This window comes from Acomys minous (genome assembly GCF_964271855.1).
Source record: "Acomys minous genome assembly, chromosome: 13".
NCBI classification, from domain to species: Eukaryota; Metazoa; Chordata; class Mammalia; order Rodentia; family Muridae; genus Acomys; species Acomys minous.
The window spans coordinates 72,090,727-72,111,252 of record NC_140495.1 but is presented as its reverse complement, the minus strand read 5'-3'; the positions used below and the strand labels follow the sequence as shown (position 1 = coordinate 72,111,252).

General features: G+C 40.1%; 1 protein-coding gene across 8 annotated transcripts in view; it reads left to right on the top strand.

The window, feature by feature from the left end:
• The first annotated feature begins 9,458 nt into the window (after nt 1-9,458).
• The window catches only part of FAM135A (family with sequence similarity 135 member A), a 77,844-nt gene continuing 66,776 nt past the window's right edge, over nt 9,459-20,526 (top strand). For 4 of the 8 annotated variants that reach the window (XM_084754280.1, XM_084754278.1, XM_084754279.1 and 1 more), the window contains exons 1-2: nt 9,744-9,885; nt 11,084-11,172. Coding sequence is in view for 2 of the 8 variants with exons in the window: in XM_084754282.1 (XP_084610408.1) it covers nt 9,643-9,734 (92 nt within the window). In the remaining 6 variants the exon portion in view is untranslated. The other 4 variants (XM_084754282.1, XM_084754281.1, XM_084754277.1 and 1 more) reach the window with 3 other exon arrangements.

Sequence of the window (20,526 nt, the reverse complement as noted above, 5' to 3'; positions counted from 1 at the left end):
AGCTTGGACTAGTGTTTTGATATAAGTGAGTATATACCGTTTGTCTCTTTTTGCTTCTGGGTGAACTCACTCATTATGATAATTTCTAGATCAATCCATTTGTCCACAAATTTCGGGAATTCTTTGTTTTTAATAGCTGAGTAGTATTCCATAGTGTAAATGTACCACAGTTTCTTAGTCCATTCTTCTACTGAGGGACACTTAGGCTGTTTCCATGTTCTGGCCTGGATGGGGAGGGCTGGCGGCACTCAGAGGAGTAATAGCAAGTTATCAAGAAGAGACTCGCTATCCTAAGAGCATATATGGGGGAGGAAGTCTCCCTCAATCACAGACATGGGGCGGGGGGATGGGGGGGGGGAGAAGGGGGGAAGTGGGAGGGAGGGAAGAATGGGAGGAAACAGGGGAAGGGCTAACAATCAGGATGTAATACGAATAAACTAATAAAAAATAAAAATAAAAAAAAGATTACACATAGCTGAAGCTGGAAATACTAAAATTCGGGCTAGAGAGGTGGCTCTGAGGTTAAGAATACTGTTCTTCCAAAGGTCCCCAGTTCAATTCCAATATAGATGGCTCACAACTATCTAAAAGGAGATCCAGTGTCCTCTTCTGACATGGACATATACTATTGTATAAATAATAAATAAATAAATCTTTAAAAAAGAAAATACTAAAAATCTATAGACATTTTCTAAAAATATAGCAAGAGGCTGATCTTTTAATTTCCTTTGTGCCTATAACTCCCCTTGTGTTTACTCTCAATTTAAATTAGACATGATTTTAATCAAATTTTTAGCCTCTCTTGTTCAAGGTTCTTAGATATTTTTTCCACATCATAATTCTCTAGTTTCCATTGTGTTGCTTCCTGTTATGAAATTATTCGACATAGTTTATTTTAATTGTTGTCTTTCACAGAATGACAGGCAGCACTTGGAGTTGTTTCACAATGCAGTTCCTTCCTGTGTAGACATTCACACACGCACCCACATACAAGCTCACTGGCCCTGCATAAAAAAATACAGTTCCCAAGTCTCTGAACCCTTTTGTTTAACCTTTCCCTGTCTATTGGGAGCATCCCTTCACCAGCTGTCCCCTACAGGGTGCTTGCATCTCTTTCTTACGGAGATCCTGGTGTCAGCCGCAGTCTCTGGAGGCCCTGCATTACAGTGGCCTACGTGTGCTGTCACACATGGAGAAATGAAGGAGTCAGACATGCCCCTCAGCTGGCAGCCAATTAATTTGTCCAGCATAACAGAACTTCTCCTTTCGAGTTCCATCCTGTCTGTAACTGGACTGGCACAACTACTAGGTCCTATTTGTTGTGATAAACTTGGCCAAAAGGGTGTTTGTTGGAGGAGAGGGTCAGGATAGTATTGTACAAAATAGGAAACAAGATTCTGGAAAGTTTAAGAATGCGACTTTATCAAAATGGTATGCACACTCAGTTGGGTAAAGCCTCGAAGGCCTTACCCACATTACCTACAAGATTCCAGCTTGTTCTAGAAATGAAAATCTTGACTTCAGTAAAGCATTAAGTGAGAGGTACATCATCAAGTGCTGCTGAGATGTTGGGGTTGTCTTGTTCACTTAACACTAATGAAGTTCTGTGTGATTTTATGCTTAGCTTGAGTAAATGTGAAAAGAGTGACTAGGTGGTGTTGAAAGAGACATCCAAATATGCAAGATAGTTCATTTCTTATACATATATTATGAATTAGAGTAGATGCTACCCTGATTCAGAAGGAATTGTTTTTAATAATACTTGTGGTCTTCTTCCTTCTGAACTGGTGAACAATTTATTATGGAAGGGGTGGAAACTTATCCTAGTTTATTAATATCAACATATCATTTGTTTTCTCAGTAATAGGACAGAAATATTCTCTCCATTTTTTTCTTTTGAGATAGAGCGCCATGTATCCGAGACTAGCCCCAAACTCACCATTTAACCAATGATGACTTTGAATTCCAGACCCTTCTACCTCCAGTCCTGGGTGAGATTACAGGCATATGCCACCATGCCCAACTTCTGCTCCAATTTTAAAATGTCAGCATTGGCAGTTTAATATTTAAAAGTATATATTATGCCCACATAAAATTACCAGTGATATCTTCAACACTTGTATTCTGGCTATATACAGGTGGCATTTGCTTTAGCAAAATTGTAGTGACTATGTCAAAGTGAGCCAAAGTGAGCCAAGACTATTTACTCTGAAGAGCTCCATGCCCCAAATAATTCTGAACCATATGGCAGAAATTTGATACAGATGGCTAAACTTGCTTGTTAATTATTAATAGTAAAAACCAACACAGAGAGTTGGGTGTGACACACTGGCCCCGCAGAACTGTAAAAACTTGTGTGAAATTCAATCAAAATACCATAATCTTAGAGTACTCAAAAGCAAGTAAGACAAATAGGGAAAGATAAGAAAACAAAGGGAGAGATGGGTATGGTATGTGCTGACCAGACATTGAGGCAGACACCTCACATACTGAAGTTGATTTAACATAAGAAACATTCAGAGAGAAAACCTTTGAGGGGTGTGGACATGTTTAACTGGTTTTCCTTTTTCCAAGCCGGCATACCACTTGGTTCACATATTCATAATGGAAAGGTTAACTTGCTCAGTCTTAGGAGTCTCTTGCACAATGTGTCACAGTCTCAGCTGTGGACTCATCATCTGCCTCAGGCTTTCCTTAAAGCTGTCTCTGAAGACTGGTTTAGCTCTTCCACACACCTTTCGAAATCTCTTCGGCGCGTCGCAGGCCACTCACTCTGTGTCCCAGGTGCTTAATGAGTCATTTTCCTCTCCCCAGTCAACAGAGCAGGATTTCAAAGCCTGGTTTATCTTTCTGGGTGGATGCGGCATCACTAAGCTTAAATATGCCCTTCGCCAACAAACTGGAGGGTTGGGTTTAGTTATTAACTTGCTGAACCTCCACCCAGCTAACGAACTATTCTAGGAAATAATTTGGTGAGTCAGGTGTTTTTATATTCATACTTTAGCAACCCGTAATCTGCCCTGGGTGCTGCAGCTAAAGGCTGAACATCCTGGAAAATCTGTCTCCAGGTTTCCAATACTTCAAAGGCCGAGTGCCCCCGACACAGAAAGAAGCATTGTTTGCTTCGGCACCATTGTTTTTGTGTTTCTCCTTTGTACAGCACTGGCCTGTTTGTTCTTAAAGGTCACATTGCTTGTCTCAATCTTGATGAAGCTGTGAAGGCTTGACGTCAAACACAAAGCCGCCTCTGACTTGGAGGTCACGGAAGAAAGAAAGCCAAAGTGACAGTTTGTAATGAAACAGGACTGAGAAATGAGCTGGCCCTCCACTCCTGGTAGAGAAGTCCTAAGCACTGTGACCGTGAGCCGCTCTGACTAAAAGGCTTGACTCACGGGCTTGTTTTCTTTCTGGCAGCTGGTGGTGCAAGCGTGCCAAGTGACAGATTTCCCATCACTCTTCTCCCACCAAACGTGCACACAGAGAAGAACCCAGAAGAGGACAGGGAGGGGCTTGGGGGTTGGGTACCTCCGGTTTTCACAGGAGTAATCATAACTCGTTCTCATCTGGTGGTTGAGATAAGGACTCTGCTAGTTTATAGAAACATGAACAAGGTCAAGACATAAGGAAATTTATTTTAGAAAGGAAAAGAAAATCGTCCTAAAATCAAATGATAGCTAATTTTCTATTGATAAGTGCCAAAGACAACTTGTATGTTCTTGTGCGTGAAGATGCTCACAAAGTTTCTATAATGTTGCCAATATATCACCATCTTATAGTCAAGCTTGTAGATTGTGATTTCCTCAGAGCTGATCCAAAACTGAGATGCAGTTTGTTCTGAAGAAGTATTAAATTATGTTGCATTTATCCTGCTGAGACAAAACTGTTAAGTATGTTATCTTGCATATGAAGTAACTTATTTCTTTTATGTGTATGGGTACTAGCTTGCATGTGTGTGTGCCTTTAGAGGTCAGAAGAGGGCATCAGAACCCCTGAATCTGGAGTTGTGGATGTTTGTGGTGCCAGGAACCCACATGGGTGCTGGGAACTGAACCAAGGTCCTCTCCAAGGGCAGCAAATGCTCTTAACCCCTGAGCCATCTCTTCAGTCCCTTAGAGTATTTTTTAAAAGAAAATTAGTACTACTAGCATGTACCCTGTACAGCAAACTTATAGACTGGCTTGGTTTGTACATATAGAAAACAAAATAGAGATGTCAAAATTTGTTTTAACACAGTTACTTACCATTCTTTAAAAAAGATACAAAAATTTCAAAAGCAACACTTCAAAATAGTGATAAATAAGAAACATCATCAAAACAGAGCTAAATTCATAATCTAAGTAGTATCAAGATTCAGTGGCAGAGCAGTGAGTGATGTTGCTGAAAGCCATGAAAAGGACAAAGATGGATTGGAGTGTTCTTACTGTGTGCACGTGCATACACATACACACACACACACACACACACACACACACACACACACGTACACACACATACACATGCACATGCAACATTTATCACACATATATGTTTCTTCTCTATATAAAAATGATTTCATTAAAGCCCAGATTATTACCTATGTAGAACTTTTTGCCATAATTCCTATTTTTATTATGCTCTTTATAAACACATGCTCAACATCTGATCTAACAGATATATTCAGACATAAGAAGAAAAATTATGGTAGCATGAAAAAATTTTTAAATGATTATGGTTATGATGGTAAATCTATAAATTATCATATATACTATGTGGTATAAAAAATTACTTCCAATTTTATTTGACAAAGTTGGTATAACTCTGATAGCAACAGATAGTAAATACAAGGAAAGGAAGGGAGAGAGGATGGGGTGGGGGTGGGGGGCTGGAGGGGGTGAGGAGATGGGGAGTGAGGGCGTAAAAGCTAAGTTAACCAACATGTAATCTTCAAGGTTCAAGCGTATTAATTATTAGAACTCCAGGACTTAGTAAAAGTAAAATGAAGAGATATGGCTACCTGACACCTGTAAAGTTTCCTACCTATATATTTTAATCTCACTAATAGTGTTTATATAATCATGCAAAAACAACATAGAAAATACTTATAAATGGGCAGCACAATTATTACTGTTATATTTTTAAAATACATACAAGTCAGTATCTATATAGCCCTGGTTTGTCTGGAACTCACTATGTAGATCAGGCTGGCCCTGAACTCACAAAGCTCTGCCTGCCTCTGACTTCCAAGTGCTGAGATTAAAGGCAAATGTTATAACACACACACACACACACACACACACACACACACACACACACACCTCTAATTGCTAGGTAGTCTTATATTCTTTGGTGATGATACAAAAAAAGAAAGAAAGAAAGAAAGAAAGAAAGGAAGGAAGGAAGGAAGAAAGAAAGAAAACTCATCACCAAGACTATTTTTCCTCAGCCTTCAAAAGCAGGCTTGTGACAAACTTCTTCAAGATGTTCCTACAAATAAAATCACCCAAAATCTGACAATTTGCTCCTGACCCAGATTAGTTTAAGTTGCATGTTTTCAGCTGAATAAATTAGAAAAGTAATTTAAATAGCCTTTCAAGATGTAACTGAATGTTTAGTCAATAGCCGTGCCATACTGAACTTGACCAATGTCGTTTAATCATGGAAACTAAGCAGGGATGCGCCTGCTTAGTATTTACCTGGAAAAAAATTAAAACTACATTCATATTCTTCATGATTCTGTACGTTTTTTCTTTCTCTGAGCCCTAGATAATAAATTCAGCAACTCATAACACGTTTCAAAAATAGGAAATGTAAGAATATACAAATTCGTAGTTGGCAATAAATGACTTTAAGCTTAATGATAACTCGAATATAAAATTGTCATTTTATTGCTGTGGCTTTTTGACTACTGTGTTTATAGTGATGGTTTGTTCCAATGTAAAACCTACAACTGGAGAGAAGAACATTTACAAATAATTTATTTTATGTGTATTGGCATATGCAAGTCTGTGTCACGGTGTCACATGTCCTAGAACTGGAGTTACAGGCAACGGAGAGCTGAAGTGTGGGGGCTGGGAACTGAACCCGGGTTCTCTGTAAGAGCAGTGGTTGGTCTCATCCACTGAGCCATCTCTCCAGCCCCAAGAAGAACCAATCTGTAGAAAGTGAGTTCTGAATGTTTAATTTTGAATTCTGTCTTGGCTATGGGGTTTAGAGTTGTATGCATTTTAAGAGAAGTTCCAGCAATAATTATATTGTCCTACGAACTTAATTAATCTTTCTAGGACAAGAAATATTCAGAAGCATGGGCCTTTTCTTTTGTAAAAAGGCATTTGTAGGAATAAGTTTTCCAGCACAACCATGAGGCAGCCTATTATGGTACTCGGCTTACAGAGCGGAAAGCTGTAAATATTTCCTAAAGTGACAGTTCCTCAGAAGACATTTCAATCTTTTAAATTAAGTAATGAATTCATGAAGTAACTGAAAACAAGTACACAGCTTTTGAAAAGGCTACAACTGAAAAAGGCAAGAATACTGAATTTTGATGTTATGCAAATATGAAAAGCGGTGCCCATAAAAACAATAGTTTTATTTGATATAGGAAACAACTTTTATTTTATGCAGATTTTAATTCATGGCAAATTCATGTTTAAATAATAACTTTAAATTATTTTTGTTACATGACTTATTGTTTTAGGCAATAATAGCAAATAATACTGTCATGCAACAAATAATTGAGAATTGACAGCTGGGCGTGGTGGCACATGCCTTTAAGTTCAGCACTAGGGAGGCAGAGGCAGGCAGAGCTCTGTGAGTTCGAGGCCAGCCTAGTCTAGAAAGAGAGTTCCAGGACAACCAGGGGTATTACACAGAGAAACTCTGTCTCAGAAAAAAATAATAATAAAGAAAGGAAAAAAACTGGCAAATCTCCTTTATTTCCATTAATACTGTTTTAAATCCCGTTCTCTAGTCTCACTAGAGGTGATGTTCCTTTTTATCCAAGTCTGACTTTTCATTGGAGTTGAAAGTCAATTTGAAATAGAGGAGCATTTGGAAAGTGAAACAGGGTATGGAAATGAAATTGACGGGAAACACAGGAAAGCATCCAACATGACTGGAAGTTTCTTGGCTTGATAAGTGCTTCTGGAAAAGACACTGCCAGAAGCTAGAAGATTGTGAGAGACAGAGCTCTGCACAACGGGAAAAGGGAAGTGGTAAGAGTTGTCTGAGCCACGGGTCAACAAGAGGATTCGTCATTCTACCTAAGAAAAGCAGTCTGATGTGAACCAATCATATGTTGCTGGAATTGGCTAAGAGATCAGCACTTGAGATAAGTCATGAATCATTAGAAGAATGAGATAGTTGCCCTGGTGTGATTTCTATCACAAAGCTAGTGATAATTAGCATAAATACCACATCACAAAGAAGAGTAAGCTTTAGGCATATAAAGAAGAGAATAATTCATGAAGCCATGTCATTGCTGTCGCTCAATACTAGATAATTATACTTTCCAGGAGTGATTCAGAGGTACGGTGGTGGGAGGAATGTGTCCCACCTGACAGGTTCTGATCCAAGCAAATGCTTTGTCACTCAGAAAACCCAAATAATCTGAGTTGCTACCCAGAAGTGACTGTTTGCACCTTTTCACACTGTAGCAAAAAGCTACTTTGCAGTTTAACCAACTATGTGGCATCAGGAGTTTCTTGGTGATATATTATTAAAGACTTTGGCATATGCATTACAAAACTGCCTTTATTTTTATATAGATTCAAATCTTCTCCTTTAACACATTCACTAAGATCAAGCAGTAAAGTCTCCTCAACACCTAGGTGCAAGTAACATTATCAGCTTAAGAAGGAAGGAAGGAAGGAAGGAAGGAAGGAAGGAAGGGAGGGAGGGAAGAATTCATACATTTATTGAGACAGGGCATCACTCTGTAGCCCAGGCTGGCCCCAGGCTGTCTAGAGCAGCAATTACAGTAAAGAACTTCGAAATACAGTTGACCCGTTTCTTTTTAAGTGGCAGATTGGCAGAGCCACTGTCTTATTCCATGCTTTCCCTAGAAAGACCACAGCCAGTAAGTAATATATTTGCCCTTTGGACTTGTAGCTGCCATACCAATAAAGGAAGTGCTACACTTAAACTTTGCTTTACTCAGACTCATATTTGCTGTTAAAGAAAGATGGCTTCCAAAAAAAATGTGCTGTTGTGTACTGTGGGCACCCATCTTAGTATCTGTGACTGTCTATAGAACAAAAGAGTGACTACACCACAGGAGTCATTTATGTATATGTTAATAGATGGGTTATCATAGGATAACTGAGGCCTTTCAATCCTGTTTAAAATTTGTCTAAAAATGGGGGGGGGGCAGAAAAGCCAATGGTGAAACCATATTTAACACTTGTTTTTAAAGGACCTAAGGTACAAAGCAACATAACCACTGCCAAGTGAATAGGAAGGTTTCATTCTTTTTTTTTTTTTTTCTTTTAGTGCAATGGTGTTTTGCCTGCACATATGTCTGTGTGAGGGTATCAGATTCCCTGGAACTGGAGTTACAGAAACTTGTAAGCTGCCATGTGGGTGCTGACAATTGAACCGGCATCCTCTGGTTCAAGAGCCAGTGCTCTTAACCACTGAGCCATCTCTCCAGCCCTGGTCTCGTTCGTCTTTATTGTAGTAAAATATATACAGTATTTATCATTTTAACCGCAGAGATCAGTGGCATCACATCCACTCACATTATATACAACCGTCGCCACTCTGTCTCCCCAGGTTTTTTTTCCTTCTTCACAAACTGTGTGTTATAGTTCAGCGGGAAATTTACGGTTGTTGATGTAATTCTCATCAACTTTGCTTTAGTCACACACAGAGGCTTTACCAGCTATAAAACGTTCTGTTGGGACATCGGGAAAACAGGAGAAAGAAGGTGAGCAATGAAGGGCTGTTTTACACGGGCTTCTATTTAGATGTCATCGATCAAGAAGCTAATGGATCAGCATGCACGCATAGCCACACCATGAAAAGGACCCTGAAGGGCGACTGCTGGGGAGCAGCACCGACCCTCAGCAGCTTCCTTGCCCATTGGCCTAACAGAGGCGCAGGGGCCAACTGCAGCCATGGCTGCAAGGAGAGAGAAGGGAAGGAGAAAGGATGACTTCAAGAGACAGTTCTACAGCCTTCAACTGCCCTTTCCGGCCTCTTCTGGCCTCCTTTAACTCTTGACCACAGGTCCAAATTATCCCTCAACCTCCCAAACGGCCCGGGCTCGCGCTTTCTACTGACGCAAGCCTCCGGTTCTCGCGGGATCTCGGGAGCGCGAGCCGGGAAGGGAGAACAAATCTTGAAATCTCGGTTGGCGCCGGCGCGGGCACAGCTGCTGCCACTCCAGGGGGGCGGGGCGCGGAGCCCGAAGAGGGCGGGGCCTGTCTCGGAGAGGGCGGGACGTTGCTGGAGGGGGAGGGGAGGGGAGAGCGGCAGGGGCGGGGCCGCGAGCCGGGACCTGTTGAACGCAGGTACCGCTCGCCAGCCGTGCTCCCTCCGGACCGAGGCGACTGCGCATGCTCGCCGGCGGCGCAGGGCCGGGAGCCGAGCGCCGGTGACGAACCGACTCCCGGCTTGCGGTGGTTGCGTTTGCTGCGATGGCGCTGTGAGTGGGCCCGGGGCGGGATGGTGCTGACCTGGGTAAGGACGCCTTCCAGCTGGACGCAGAGCTCCTCCTCCACCGCACGGGCGCGAGCGGAGGCCGCGCGGGTCGAGAGGTGAGCCCCTCACAGCCCGCGCGCGACCCGCGCCGGGTCCCTCTTCCCCGGGGCCGGACAGGAAGCGGCCTCCTCGCCTCGTCCGGCTCTCACGCCCTGGCCTCAGCCGGCTTGGCCGGCGGTCGGAGCCGGGTCCTGGGCCCCGCTGAAGGTCGGCGGGGACGCGAGGGGCGCGGCGCGCAGGCGGGTGCTCCCAACCGGCCCTTCCCGCACATCGCGCCCGGTGTCCGGCCGGCCCTTCGTCCCGCTCCATCCCCGCCGCCCGGCCCCTCGACCCTCATTCGCTTTCACCCACGCCCGCGTCCGCTCTGGCCCCGGTGGACCCTCGACGTTGGTCCTGCTCCGCGCTGTTTGCTTCCCTCGACTGTGCATCTCCAGTCGCAAACCTCTTGGCCGTCGCTAACCAGTTTTTTATCAGTGTTAATACCATTTTCCCCTTTTGGCACTTACTTCATCCTAGCTCTATTGTTAGTTATTCACTTGTGGGAGGGTGGGTTTCTGGCTTTTGGGGCTTGTTTTGTTGTTTCGCGTGAGCATCCCTGTGCTCCACCTTGCCTTCGGAGGCCCTCACTCTCTCACCTCTCTCTTGGTACCCTGCTTCGTTGCTTCTGTCCGGTGGCACTTAACCTACACACTCAACGGATTAATATTCTCTAATATTGGTTTTTCTTTTCTTTTTTATTATCCACAAAACTTTTTCCTATGTGTATGGATGGAGCCTTTTCATTCAGTCCATTTGTTTTACTTTTTATTACGTCCCTGAAGAATTGTAACACACTCTCTTCTGCTTTCTACGTACATTAAGGATATGCCCAGTATCCCTAGCATAGCTCCCACAGCCATCAGTTTCTTCGCCTTTCTTCACCAGAAATTACTTATCTAAAGAATAGCAGTTCACGTTATTGAATCTTTAAGAATTACATATATCAGTCATGTTGTGAGAAACAGACTGACCATTTATAAAGACAAGATTTGCCAACGATTGATGCTCCAGTAAATAATAGTTGTCCAGGAACAAATCTGAAATGTAACAAAACTTATATAAAATGTATTGATTTCGTGTTTTACATTCAAGATTATGGTTGGTTGCATCATTTTGAATCTGTTCTCTTTAATAAATGCATACAGTTTCTGCTAACAAGAGTAGGATAACTGTGCTCATCAAGGAGGAACAAAGGAGAATAGAAGTATTAGTTTTTTGAATTGGGCAAAAGAACTTAATAAAATACATTTGGGAGCTTTTCTTCCCTTCATTTCTACCCAGGTCTAATTTAAATGAAACTTCTGTATCATATTCTGGAGGCATCTGCTGATAGAATTATTTTCAGTAAAGTTTGCCTTTATTCTAGGGTTGAAGACCAACTGGATTATGTATTTCATTCTGGAATCTCAAAGCAGCCTACAAATAATAAGTTCTTCCTTATGTTATCTATGCCAGGTAGGAATTACATTTTTCTGTTTCTGTTTTAAGAAGAAAGATACCAAGGCAGGGGGGAGACGGTATAGTTTCTTGTTCAAAGTAACTTACAAGTGAAAAGCAGAAGGACTTGGTGTTATTAAGCCACATTTCTCTTAGAGGAGCTAGCAATCCATAAGGATGATATGAGTAATTCTTCCTACATTTAACATTTTAAATGCATTTTCAAATGCAAATAAATCACTGCTGTTTCTCAAAGGTGTTTGCTCTTCTTTAAAAGTGGGTCCTTTTATTTGTAGGGGATTACACATTAGGAAGTCACCATCTACAAATTTTTAGTATTATAGTGAGCTACTTTTATTTTCTCTGAGTTGAAATAAGGGTTCTGTATTATACAGCAGGCCCAGGACTAAATGTCAAAAGATTTGAACCCATAGTATAACTCAGTGGTAGTTTAAAGAAGCCACTTCACTTCTACCTCAGTGTCTCCACCTGTAAAATTTAGTAATAATGCTGACAGCCCAGCAATCTGTCTGTAGTCACTCCTCATCATCTAAACATGCTTACGGCCACCACAGACAGAAATTACCATGTAAATACATAATTTTTGTTTGTTTAATTATAGACTAGTAACAATAAAGTTGACTACTTAAATCCCTTAAAGATCAAGCTAAAGAGTTTGATAGCTTTTTTTTTTTTCATATTTCTACAACAGCCAGTAGAATACTAGTGGACTATGGTCCAGCTTAGCTTAGTTAATGTTCAGACACAATGAGCAGACGTTGGATCAATCAGTATGTAAAGCAGACAAGCACTTTGTTGCCAGGAGTTGATATTGAAAGGAACGGTAAGAGTTCTAACTGGTGACTCTCTAGCTTTCTGTTGTCTTTGTGTTGGTCCCTTTAATTTCTGTAAACCATAGCCCCTTGAGATGTACGGGTCGTGAGGGATTGTTTAGGAGATATGAAAGGCAAGGATTTCCTTTGCTTTGAATTGAGGTATTGAGGAAAAAACCACTTAGCGAACTTTGTCATGTGTACATGCATTTATTTAAGTAAGTGAGTGGAGATAGAGCGTAGAGATTTAAAGTGAGTAGGGCCAGCTTGTTCTGAGTGTCGGGAAGACGGCTGAGGCGTGAATAGGAACCAGGTGCAGAGTTGGGATCTAGAGAGCAGTCCTGCTGGGTCCAGAGGCTTTCAGGAAAACTACAAGGCACGTGTTGTTAGGCATGCATGTTTGCAGGAGTTTAGTGAGGCACCTCCACAGTGGTTGCATAGTTTAAGGACTGGCAGTTTCTAACATGTACCTACATGTTTAGTTATCAAGTACATGCTAGATATAAAAATTAACCTCTTTAGAAATATAAAGGTGCCAGGTATCCTGCACCATTAAAGGATGATCTCCTGCTCAGATACCCTCTTACATACTTCTTGTTTTTATGAAACCAACTTTGTGAATTATCTCTCAACCAAGAAAAAATTATAGTGTATTGTTCCAATCATAGCACAGAAAATGTTTCTAAAATATTTTGTGAATCTAGAAACCTGATTTAGACCAGATTCAATTGATTCTTTTGGGGTTTTTTGTTCTTTTTGTTTTTGTTTGTTTGTTTGAGACAAGGTTTCTCTATGTAGCCTTGGCTGTCCTGAACTCGCTATGTAGATCTGGCTGGCCTCAAACCCATAGCTATCCACCTGCCTCTGCCCCTGACTGCTGGGATTACAGGTGTGTGCCACCGAGCCCGGCACAGTTGGTTCTTAATGTGCATCTAGAACATTTATGTTGTTTCACTCACATGTCCTTTACCAACAGTTAATTTAGGCTGACCTAGAATTGGTATTCCTTTTTTCAATATCCTTGAAGTTGTCCTAAAGAATCTAAGTACATCATAATTGTTTTTAGAACAGGGGTGACTGCCACACATTATCATTGATGTGTTGAATTTGCCAGTAAGTTATACCTTTGAAATAAATGTTGCTCCCCCTTCATGTATAAGTAACAAAGTCAAGGATTATCACCATCACAGTGTAAAGCTATGGAGCTCTGTGAAGCCCCAGCTGTCATTTTTGTCCTTTGGAATTGAAAGCTCCAAATTTTCAGACTGTTCTCATCTTTACTCAGTTTATGACTTAAAAGTAGTTCCCTATTCGGGTGGACAAGGTTAGAATGCAGGCTTTCACCAGCTCATTTATGTAAAATTTGTAACTCCTTTGCCACCATATAATAATATGATGCTTGTAGAAGAGTTTTGAGATAGCCCTCATACGGGTGAGCCAGGGAAGTGTTAGAAGTTAAATCAGGAGAAAAAGTTCTTTTGAGTTTCTAAATGAAATCTTCAGTTGGTTGTCCGTTGCCCCCTCCCCCCACCCCCTGCGCCTTGACAAAGGTCTTCATTGGATTTTAATTTTGAGTTAATTATTCTCCATTTAAAGTCCTCTGTCATAAATGAAGATTTTTTTTCAGGTTGTACACTTGAAAAAGTAATTGTAACTAATTTTACTTGATCTGTATAATTTGAATAGCTATTTTCCTGAATGGAATATTATTTAAAATTTTTTTACAAAAATCACACTGTCAGGTATTTATTGAGCATCATGCACCAAATACCATTTTTAGTGCTTTTGTGTATATTACCTTTTAAGCATTATTTTTCCAGATAGGGATATTAAAATTATTCCTTTTGAGAAAATAGGTTCAAGTCTGAATTAAATCCGGGTCTGATATCAAAGTTGCTAGTAGAATGACAATTTCAAGGAAGTATAGGATGTCGACAACAGTATTTCTTACAATATTTTTTTAAGTTCTGGTTCTTTTTGTTGAGAATATATATGTGTATATACATATTTTTTTTCAATCACTGTTGAGTAGATCCTTGAACTATACATTAGAGGATCACTGGTTCCATAGGCTTTTATAACTTTGGCCCTTCTGAAGTCTTAAAAGTTTATAATAGAGTGACATGTTCAGAGGCATTCTATCCTGTGGCATTGGCAGCATTGTTTTTACATTAATATATCCTTTAAAAGTTCCAATGAATTGCTTTTAATAAATCCATTATTCCTATTGTCCAAATAAGAATGGAGGTAGGGTTTTTTTCATTGTCACATGGAAAGTTTTTTGTTCACTCAATTCTCATGTACCGAAGGAAACCTGGAAAAACTTTCAGAACAGCGCATGCTTCCTACTGTATTGTTTGTTTCTAAGTTGTTGCCCTTTTTTATGCCATCGATAGAGTTTTCTAATAACAGTGTTCCTTTTGTTGATTTTTTTAAAAAGAGTGTCAGCTCTGATATTAATAATAATGCAAGTCCTTTTTAGTAGTCAGCTGTTTAAACACAAGCTTTAAAGAAACCAGAAAAGACAGTCTCTTCAAAGTATGCTTTTGTTTGTGTGGGTGTGAGAACTTTCAAAATTTCATAGGGAATACTGTTGGTTACATGGGAGAATGAATATGGTTAATTTAGTAAGTGTAATTTTTCCCCAGTAGTGTTGCATTCTGACTTTTCCTCGGGTGGGCACAGTTATCCATGGCCTCATGATCACTAACTGTGTCTTACAGTGCTGTGTGGATTTTAGAGGTTAGCAAGTGTAAATACAGGCACTGGGGCTGAACACATTTTAGTTCTTTGTCTTTTTTCAATATTTCCGTTCTGTGTAACCTTGGAATAGTTACAAAACCTTTTGTGTAACTTGTGAGTAACTAGAAACCTTCATTTCCAGACTTATAGGAGAAATAAATAGCGTAATTAAAGCTACCAGCATAGGAGTTGCTGCACCAAGGTGTAAGTTCCTGTATTTGCTTCTATTTTACTTTGCTGTTTGGTCTATATTTGGAATCATCGGTGGAGAACAAAGCTTTCCAGAAACATGCGTCTGTCAAGTTACTCTTCCTTTTCCTCTCAAAAGCCTGTCCTCTCTCCCCTCCCCAAAGAAGAGAGTCTGATTCTCTATTTTTATATTTTCTGTTATTCATGCAGTGTGCAAATGGCTGCTAAAATGCTAAGTTCAGAATTTACTTTGATAAATGAGGAATGCCAGCAAATTTTACTAGATATATGCTTTTCTTTGTTGATGTGTTCTCTTTTAAACAATTCCCATCAGCTGTGCTTCACTGTGAGTCACCTTTTTAAATGAATGGCATTACTGCAGAGGGTATTTCCACACAAATAGTTCTGAGTAAATTTAGAAAAGGTTAAAAGCTGTCTGAGTGGTGGTGATCCTTAGAGGCTGCTTCTTGCCAGGTGACTGGGCCGTTTAGAGCAGACTGAGATGTAGTACCAAGCATGGTTAGCTCTTGCAAGAAACTTAGAAAGATGGGTAGGGTGTCATGGCCTCAGCCAACCAGAAAAGGAACTGCATATAAACCTAAGAAATAAGACTTGCTAAGATATTCAGAATCAGCCAGCCACTCTATACTTAATCACATGACCAGAATTTACACCGGATAGCAGACTTGATACAAAGACTAAAAATCCAGATGTCACCAGCTGATTGTTTTCAGTATATATGCTGTGGTTTATGACTTGATCATGATTAGCTCAAAGCAGCTATGTAAATTTAGAGTTCTAACTTAGGAAACCTAAGCATTCCTTCCACCAGGAGGACCATCTTCCTATTGCTTAGTGGGCTGTAAACACCATTATTAAAAAGAACTTTGTGTTACTCACAGCATTCTAAAGACTTCTAAGGCTCCTCCTGTTGAAGGCTTCCTGTTTATTTCTTTAAAGAAACCCACTTTTGACATGGATTTTTATATGCTATTAGATAGCATATTCTATATCCTATTAGATGCATTGAGATAGCCCTTTTTAGCCTCATTAGAAAATTTCTCTATCAGTTTCTAATTAATACACTTAAATTTAACTATGCATTTTAGATATTCTTCCTTTTGTTGGTTGTAATTTCTAGGAGTCAGTCTCAGTTCTCAGTTATGTATTAGAACGTGAGTGAATCTGTTGTTCCTTTATTTGATGTCAGTTTCCATGTCTGTTATACTGTGAGCCTCTCATGATAGTGAATATGAACATCTAATACCAGTATGGCTCCTTAAAAGCAAGCTTAGCTATTTTAGGTAGTATTTATCTGGGAAAAAATGAACTTTCCCACTGGAGGAAAAAGTAATCTGATTTTATGAGAAAATGACATATTACATGCTAACAAGGGGCCTTTCAAGGAGATCTTTTTCTGTAGGTGGTATCATTTGGGTATCATGGTTTGGACTAGCACTATTACAGGTTCTGATCAGTTTCTAAATTACAAGTAGAATGTTGCCTCCATCATTAGTGGAAGGTGGCCTCTGTATTCTGGGCCTTAGTAAACAGAACATCCCAACGGCAACAGTGGAAGAGTTACGGCTGCTCCTTAATTTCTGTGACAGCAATTAATTTTTGTGGTCTCCAGTCCATCTTGAGGAACCTCTGAGTTCTGCCTTGCACTTTCAGGTGCTTCCACATGCATAGTACTCCAAAACACTAACGGGCTTCTGAGTTGGGAGTGTTTCAGGATCAGCATGGATGATGTAGGAGCATTTCTTGCACCTTCCTAAATTCCATCCCTTGGCAGTTGTTGGTGCTAATAACTGTCTCAACTGCTCTGATGGGAAGTTGGTGTTTTGGTTTCTGAAAAGCTATGCACAACAGCACTGGGGCAGTTAGTGTATACACACTAGCCTGTTAAAGTTATTTTTATGAAACTTTCTCAGTTTGTCTCTTAACCCAGCTATCATATAAATAATTGTGAGTCTTTTATATTTGTTTAATATAGATATTAAACACAAAACATTGTGTTACACAACACAATAATGAGTAGTTATTACTCTGTTCTTAATAATCCTCTAAGCTAATTTGGTTTCCTCCCAACAACATCCCAGAGATACTTGTACTTTGTAGCTTTTCCTGCTCCAGCTAGTCCCTTGATGTCACCTGGACCTCTCCTGTGGCTGAACCCCTTCCTCCTCTGCAAATTCCTCCTCCCCTGCCTGGCATGGACTCCAGCCCTATATTCTCCCCTGCTCACTGATCGTCAGTAAGCAGCTTTATTGGCATATCAGGGGACAGTTGGGGGGGGGCAGTGTTTATACAACATTGAGACAAACGATACCAAGGATTGCAACCAGATGTAGGGGGAGGGAGTACAGAAATCACCATTTGAATGATATAGTAACTTGTGCCTACATTAGCCACTTAAAGACACAGCTTAGTATGAGTGACTGATACACAGTAGAAGTTTGTGACGGCATATCATTTAGAGTTTTCTAGTAAGCATATATTGTAAGCACAAGTGAAATTAGTTTTGAGCAGCTGGTGAGACGGCTCAGCACTTGAATTCACTTGCTCCCAATATGATGACCTGAAACCCACACAGGAGCAGGAAAGAATCTACTCTTGCAACTTCTGCTCTGACCTTCTCATGCATGGCATCACTGTGTGCCCTGCATGTTAAATAAATAAAAATGCTGAAGAAAGTGGAGGAAACAAGTAAAATTAATTTTAATCCACCTTCTTGAGATATGTCGGTATGTAAGTTCTAGAGAGATAGTTTGGTTCTTAAGAGTTCTTGCTACTCTTGCTTGTCAGCACCATATCAGGCAGCTCACAGCCTCTAGGGAATCTGGCCCCTGTGGGCACCCCTACACAAGTACCCATATATAGCATAAATCAAAAGTTTTAACTATGTTTAAAAGACATATTGTGCTGGATAGTTTTATGTCAAACTTGATATAAGCCAGAGTTATTTGAAAGAAGGAAACCTCAACTGAGAAAGCACCTTCATAAGATCCAGCTGCATGGTATTTCCTAGTTAGTAATTGATGGGGGAGGATCCGGACCATTGCCGGTGAGGTCATCCCCGGGTGGTGGATCTGGGTTTTGTAAGAAAGCAGGCTGAGCAACCCATGGGAAGCAGGCCAGTAAGCAGCACCCTCCATGCCTCTTCATCAGATCCTGCTTCAGCTTCCTGTCCTGTGTGAGTTCCTGTCCTGACTTCTTTCGATGATGAACAGTGATGTGGAAGTGTAAACCAAGTAAATCCCTTCCTCTCCAACTTGCTTTTTGGTCATAGAAATCCTTAGCTAAGATATATGTCAGTATAAGAATGAAGTATTCATAAGATTTCTATATTAAGTCTTTGAAATTCATTATATCTAAGTATAGTCTTTGTTTGTTTGTTTGTTTTGGGAGACAGAGCTCACTGTGTATCCCTGGCGGGCCTGGAACTATGTAAACAAGGCTGGCCCCAAACTCACAGATCTGCCTCTGTCTCCTGAGTGCTAGGATTAAAGGTGTATACTACCATGCCCAAGCCTAATATTTTTGATACTCTACATATAATGTTTAAATATTAAGACTGTCAGCACTGTAAAGCTGTGCTTAGTGGGGAAATATTTTACATGGCTTTCATTGTTAGATTGAAACTAAATTAAGAAATAATTTCTTCAGTCATACTAAGACACTGTTTTGTTGTGATCTCCATGTTGGACATAGCATTTCAGAAAGAACCAAAATGACTTTCATATTTATCACTTGATTTTTTTTTTCCTTTGAGAGATATCTAGCTTTTCCAAAGGCATTATAGAAAGTACTTTTTTCTCCCTGCTTATCAGCTTTGCTTGGCAGGGGTGGGGACATCCCTTCTTGTTTTCACAAAGGCTTTTCAGCATAGCTTTCTCACTGGGCATCAGAGTCATCTCCGTGTCTGGACTGAGATTTGGAGATTGCTTAGCTAAAGTATCTGTTGATGACTTAGGAAATGTTGCCGAACGGATTCCTCTACGATTTGCCTCTAGATTACTGAGTTTTATATTGTTTGCCAGAGCCAGAAGAATAAACCTTTTAGTCTCAGATAAGTCAGCTGATTCTGGTAGTGTCAGAGGCCAGTGTTAAATTGGTGGGCTTTGAACCAGCCCTAGACTGTTCAAAAGGCTGTGAAGCGTGTGGCTTGTAGTGACTACAGAAAGGTGCTTGACTGGGGAACACCGTATGCATAATTGTGGTAAAAGGAAAGAAGTCCTTTCGGATAACTTTGTTAGTTCTTAAGAAAAGGCAGACCAGAACTTTTCATGTGAATGGTGTAAAAATCTGTATAAATTAGAAATTAATATGTTAGTCCATAGAGTGAATTTGCACTTCTTGAATTTGTTTTTGCAATGCACAATTTTTGGTCTTTCTCCCTCACACACACCCCTCACATTGCCCCACCACCACCACTTTTTAAAAACTGAGTTGCCAGCATTTAAAAGTAAAATTTCACTTTTAGGAGGAAAAAAAATGGCTTCCAGCTTCCTCTTTCGAATTTTGAGCCATCAGTAGTGATGGCCACAAAGGGTAAACTGAAGATCACAGAAAATGTTTGATTCCTCTTGCAGAGAACCAAAGGATGAAACCAGGCAGCATTTGCTTAGCATCTCATAGATGGAAAAAGACTAGTTTGTGTCAAAAGAATCACAGATGTGCTTACTGACTCTGATAGTCCTAAATTGTTTTTCTCCTTTCACCCCTTTACCTTTTCCTTAAGTTCTTTTTTTCCTCTAAGCAATTCATAAAAGTAAAAACACTTTTTTTTTCCTGAGGGTGACAGTGAAAGTAACAGTGATTTATAAGCATCATTTATGTATTTGTACATATATGTGTGTGTGTATATATATATATTTCTTTTTAAGGTTGTTCAATGAAAAGGAAAGGATTTAAGAAAAGGAGACAGGTTAAGAAAAGGAGATAGAGACACGGTGGCACACGCCTGTGATCCCAGCACTTGGGAGGGAGAGGCAGGCAGATCTCTGTGAGTTCGAGGTTAGCCTGGTCTACAAAGCAAGTGCAGGACAGCCAAGGCTATACAGGAAAACCCTGTCTCAAAAAAACAAAAAGAAAAACAAAAAATAAATTAAAAAAATTTTTAAAAAGAAAAGAAAAAACAAGAAAAGAAAAGGAGACAGAAACATTATAGCAAAAAGCATGGCAGGGTATAGGAATTGGAGTAGAGGAAACTTCTGAACATACAATAATAAAGGAATTTATTCATCAGTGCCTGTTTTCAACATATCCATTTCATAATTCGTTTCTTTTCAATTCAATTATTTCATAATTGGTTTATTTTAGATAGTAGAAAAATAATCATTTCTATTGAAATATTTAATGTTCATATCTTAAATGTTCCCTAAAATTAAATTTGATTCCTTCTGTGTGTCTAGCCAGAAGTGTATGAACCAGTAAACAAGAGTAACCAGATTTCCCCTTTTTACAGAGGTTTGTACTTTAGATATGATAAAAGGTAATAAGGCTGGATTTGGTAGCTCACGCTTACAATTGAGTTATTTGGAGGAGGAAGTAGAAATTCAAGACCAGCCTGGCCTGTGTAGCGACACAGTTTTTTAAAGGTAGT